Source organism: Amblyomma maculatum, chromosome 4 (assembly GCF_055883805.1).
Source record: "Amblyomma maculatum isolate TAMU_Amacu chromosome 4, ASM5588380v1, whole genome shotgun sequence".
In the NCBI taxonomy this organism is placed as follows: Eukaryota; Metazoa; Arthropoda; class Arachnida; order Ixodida; family Ixodidae; genus Amblyomma; species Amblyomma maculatum.
This window is the reverse complement of record NC_139347.1, coordinates 142,537,186-142,542,446: the sequence shown is the minus strand read 5'-3', so window position 1 is coordinate 142,542,446 and position 5,261 is coordinate 142,537,186. Positions and strand designations below refer to the sequence as shown.

The 5,261-nt window shown below is 45.7% G+C and overlaps 1 protein-coding gene across 1 annotated transcript; it reads left to right on the top strand.

Annotated features, from left to right (window-relative positions):
* The first annotated feature begins 376 nt into the window (after nucleotides 1-376).
* LOC146193229 ((3R)-3-hydroxyacyl-CoA dehydrogenase-like) lies at nucleotides 377-4,364 on the top strand. The gene is made up of 3 exons (XM_084600074.1): nucleotides 377-607; nucleotides 1,371-1,564; nucleotides 3,854-4,364. The coding sequence occupies exons 1-3, from the start codon at nucleotides 457-459 to the stop codon at nucleotides 4,253-4,255; spliced, it is 747 nt and encodes a 248-aa protein (XP_084456200.1). The 5' UTR covers nucleotides 377-456; the 3' UTR covers nucleotides 4,256-4,364.
* Nucleotides 4,365-5,261: the final 897 nt, after the last annotated feature.

Here is a 5,261-nt window from a genome sequence, read left to right as displayed (position 1 = left end):
AATTCGAAATTTGCAGGCTTGAGGCAACCCTACTCAGTGACGTCCAACCGTTGCAGTGGAGATAAGTGTTGCTTTACAAATGGGATATCACGCACTTCAAAAAGATAGTGCTTTGTTCTCTCCGACCAAACCGCAATCACTTAGTATCCCAATTTCTCGAAAGCCCGTCCGGTACAAAACAAGTGGGAGACAAAAGCGCACGTGATTGTGCTGTAACAAAAGCACAGGCATCCAATGAAGGAAGGAGAAGTGATACAAAGGTTCAGAAGGGGTCAGGACAAACAGGCTTTAGCGTTTTTTATGCTGTACGGCACCCCTCGTGGAGATTATAGCTCTTAAGTTCCTTGCACGGCGTCTTATCAGTGTTCATCGTCAACTGGGTGCGTGAAAAAGAGAACGGCCAGCGCGTGCACATCGCTTCGGATTCAGACGTACAAGCAATCTGAAACGGTCAGCATGTCTTTGGAGGGTCGGCTAGCGCTGGTGACTGGAGGAACGAGCGGCATTGGCAAGGCCGCTTGCCATGCCTTGGCAGCGGAGGGGGCAACCGTCGTCGTGGCTAGCCGCCACTTGGATGAAGCAAACTCAGTGGCACAATCGCTGCCAGGTAGGTTTCCGCAATCGTACGTACACCTTGTTCACTCTACACACCGGGGCAAAAACATTCGCTCCTGCTTGAAAGGGCGGGGTTCCTACAGCCTGCGCTAACACCCCGGTGACTTCGGAGAAGCTACTCTCATTTGAAAGCTAACGATGTACTCTTGCACGGGGTCGTTTTTAATTAAATTTGGGGCGTAACAGGACTGCTCGAACGACCACTAATTCAAGTGTCGCGATGCGATAAAGAGTGGAGCGTTTCAGATTAAAAGCCGACGCGAAAAAACAAAGGCAACAGTGGATAAAAGCTAAACACAGCTCTGTGAATTCTCTGTCGTCCTTCTTTTGTCCAGTTTTTTTTTTTCTTAGAAGAACCCATTGCAACTAGCCCAGTTCGCCGTGCTCAGCGGTACGTTCGTTGCGAGTGTATTCTGAAGGATCAAAAAGATGGGGAAAATATCACAAAAAAGAAAGAAAACACCTAACACGCTTCCTTTTCGCGAATTAAGCATTTTAATTTATCACAACTATCTTCGGGAGTCTGGCACAGCTGCATTACAGAAAACAGTGAAAAAAACGAAGATTTGTAAATATTCCACAATCTAGTCGGCCTAATAATATGTGGAAAGCATTCTCAATATTAAAAATCCGCCTTAATGAATATGCGGTTCATAGTGCCCCGTTCATATTTACTTCACGCAGACACTGCAGACATATAGTACATTTGCGTGTGCATGTTACGCATAACGAGGAATGAAATATATTTTTGTCAGGTTCCGCAAGCCACAGAGGAGCAGTCGTGGACGTCGGCAACTCGGAATCCGTAGAGAAGCTTTTCACCCACGTCAGAGAGACGGAATCGCTCCCACTCAGCATCGTCGTGAACAGCGCTGGAAAAATCCTGCATGTTCCTTTGGTAGAGACTACAGAGGAGGATTTCGACCGGATTATCCGGACCAATCTAAAGGTTAGCACCCTAACAATGTCTGAAAAATCGGGTCGCATATAAGGAGCCTAATGCTGAAGTGCAGACCTTAAGGAAAGCCACCTTATTATGAATAGCCATTACCGAGCAAAGAACGTGCCCAAGGACATGTACAACCGTCCTTATTTTATCGATATAGGACGAGCGTCAACCAAACTGTTGGTCAGCGCCTCATAATGGCGATAACCGTGCAAATATATATATATATATATATATATATATATATATATATATATATATATATATAAAAGCGGCACCGGCAAACCACGTGTGCTCTAGTGCCCGCCATATATATATATATATATATATATATATATATATATATATATATATATATATATATATATATATATATATATATATATATATATATATATATATACGTGTGCTCTAGTGCCCGCCATATATATATATATATATATATATATATATATATGGCGGGCACTAGAGCACACGTGGTTTGCCGGTGCCGCTTTTATGTGTTCCTACGACACAAAAGGGCGCTAAAATCAGAAGGCTCGCCTTCTAGAAAATGCTTTCCACGTTGTGCTGTATATCCTTTCTATTGATGGTTCCTTATTTTAACCCTTCTTCGCCAGCGCGGCCTCCCCTAATATGAACAAAAGAGAGGGAGATCACTTCTAAGTGTCAGATAATATCCATGCGCATCTTCTCTACTACCGTCATGTTTTCGCGAACAAATGTTGTGCCAGGAGGGCGTGTGTCCTCATTATAAGAACAGCGTAGCAGACGACGTTCTTTCTTCGTGCGAGTGCGCGAACTCTGACCGCGTTGCACGCTTATCGCTGTTGTAAGGCACTGTTCGGACTATGGCTTTAAAAATCAGGAAGGCTGTGCAAAGAGAGCAGAATGTATTGATGTTTTGGCAGCTCCATCTGAGCTTTATTGGCAATAACTCTGAAAGGAGATGAGAGCATTGTTACGTAATGAAATGTCTATTCACTTCTGTCCGTTAAGCCCCGACTTTCCGGCCTCGACGTTCTCGAGGGAAGCCGAAACGTCATTTTTTTTTACCTTATCCCAATTTTAGTCATCATTCCTTCGCATATGGCCACGCAGGTGAGCGCTGGTAAAAGCCAATCTTCGGACTCGACGTTGCATGATGGTCAAGAACATTTGTTGGTATGAGAATGTGAACCATTTTTGCTTTGTTTAAGAGTGCCGTCTGCTACTAAGGCAGGCTACGCTCCTCTGGAGGCAGGGAGGAAGATAGAAAGCGACTTTATGTGTTCGCACGATCTTTTGTATTTTTTCGGAACAGCTCCATCGATCAGCCGCGGTGATGAGCCGAGATTAAAAAAACGGCAGATGAACACCTACAGGTAGCGAGAGTTTACTCGGCTATATAAACAGCAAGGCAGTTCCTGCCACGTGCGTCTTTACAAGGCGTATGCAAATAGCGTGAAAACTGTAAAAAAAGGAAAAAAAATTGCCAGCTTTCTAGCTACTCCACCTCCCTACATGTCATTTCACGTGAAAAGTGAACTATTACACGCACAGCTTATACTGAAAGTACGCAATAACTTCACTTCACTTCTCTTTATTACCTTAAAGACCCTCATTAGAGGGTATTACATAAGGGGTGGGGCGCACAGAAATGAAAAACAGAATAGGTAACATATATGTGTAAGTTATACAAATACAAGATTTTCACTGCACAAGTACACGTGTGATTCGTTCAAGAAATAAAGATGGACATGTGATAGCAGCAAGTTCTCAGGGAAGGCCGTTCCAGTCGTTGGCACTCCGGGGCAAGAATGATGAAGAAAATGCAGTGGTGCTGGCGCAAGGTCGTGACATTTGCTGCCGATGACCGGTGCGGAGGAAGATACGTGGTGGGGGTGCGCAGATGTAAGATTCCTGTCGTAGCTCAGAAAAAAGAAACTTGTGAAACAAACATAAACTAGCGATGTAGCGATGATGAGCAAGGGTAGGTAGGTTGGACTGGGATTTTAAAGATGATATGCTGATATCAAAAGAATACGATGAATGAATAAATCTAGTTGCTCGGTTTTGAACTGCTTCAATTGAATTACGCAGATATGCTTGTTTCGGAGGCCAGATCGGAGATGCAGACAGGTACAAACGTGGTCAGTGAATAATTTTTTTCAGATGAGCTGGAAGAAGTCAAGCTCGCGTAGTGACTCGCATACCGTTCCCCTGACCTGCATGTCTTGATATGCCATCACAGTAATGAAGCAAACTGTTCGGAATATACAGGTAAACTTTGTGTAATCTTCACTCGTTCAGGGGACCTTTCTTGTAGCAAGAGCCGCTGCAAGGACGATGTCTGCGTCAGGTGTCGCCGACGCTGTGATCGTGAACGTCGGGAGCATTCTGGGAACCACCGGTGGTCCTCTGTTCGGAGCTTACAGCGCTTCCAAAGGGGGTGTCATGGCACTGACCAAGACGCTTGCTCAAGAATTGGCACCACAATCAATCCGCTGCAACGCGGTGCTGCCAGCGTTGACGAGGACGCCGATGGGTGACTCCTTGCCAGAGGAGTGCCAGAAGGTGTGTGTCGCCAGAACACTCTTGGGGCGAATGGGCGAGCCCGAAGAGGTAGCGCAAGCCATCCTATTCCTCTGTTCCCCGAAGAGCTCCTACATCACGGGCGCTGCGCTCGAAGTCACAGGCGGATTTAGCATCTGAAGAGTTTCCCGTGTACGGGCCACTGAGGTGTGTTATTGGAGTGTGAATTCGATCCTTGCGTGTTGATCAATAAACTACGAGCTTGTTATGACCATTTATAATACATCTTCACGTGAACTTCCTGCGCGCACGTCGTCAAAATGCATCGTGATAGTTGGCAGGACAGCTCACCCTGTCACTTAATCTGGATGTTTTACGTAGCCATTGGTTTGCCTTAGTGAAATATTGCCCTTCATAACCCTTCACAAGTTATTAACAAGGCTATAGCTTATGCCTCGTATCTGTCTGGTGTCGCTCTGTGTCGGATATCACACGTGTTATTTATTATGTACCATTAATGGGGCCATGTTTCTCGCTTTCACGGCTGGCTAACCTGGTTGGGTATATCACTTTGTTCTCTAAACCATAGAAACAAATTGCAGTAAAATATGTAGAATGTATCTACAGAATCCCTACAGGTGTGGCCACAGAAAAAACGAAAGTCATTCTTTCTAGTAGCTGTGACCGAAGGAAAATTGGCTTCAAAAACGACTCGCCTCAACGCTTAGCTGCTAAATGTTCTCTCTGCTGTTCTTGCGTCCCACACGATTACCACCACTGTAAATGAAGACGGGCCCAACCCGGACATTCACCTCCTGAATCTTTGGGCTCTGCGTCGCCAGGCAGATCATTATGCTGCTCGTAACCCCGATGACCCATCGGCTATCCCCGCTCTTCACCGGGCTACCGCGCGTGCGAGGCGGTATGAAAAGCATCTAGGAAGGCAACGTTAGGCTTCATGGTGTGAGCGCCTGTCCTCCAAGCAGAGTCATCGACAACTTTGGAGAGTGTTTCACGCCATGGAGCGCTCTTCTCAAGTTTCTGATTACACAGAGAGCATTCACCTTGCGATGAATGTAGATGAGGAAACATTTGCAAAACAGGCGGCCAGACAGTTTTTTCCCCACTATGATTCCACCTCGACTTCTCCACCTTGCTTACCGGTTACCGAACCCCCCGATGAGAT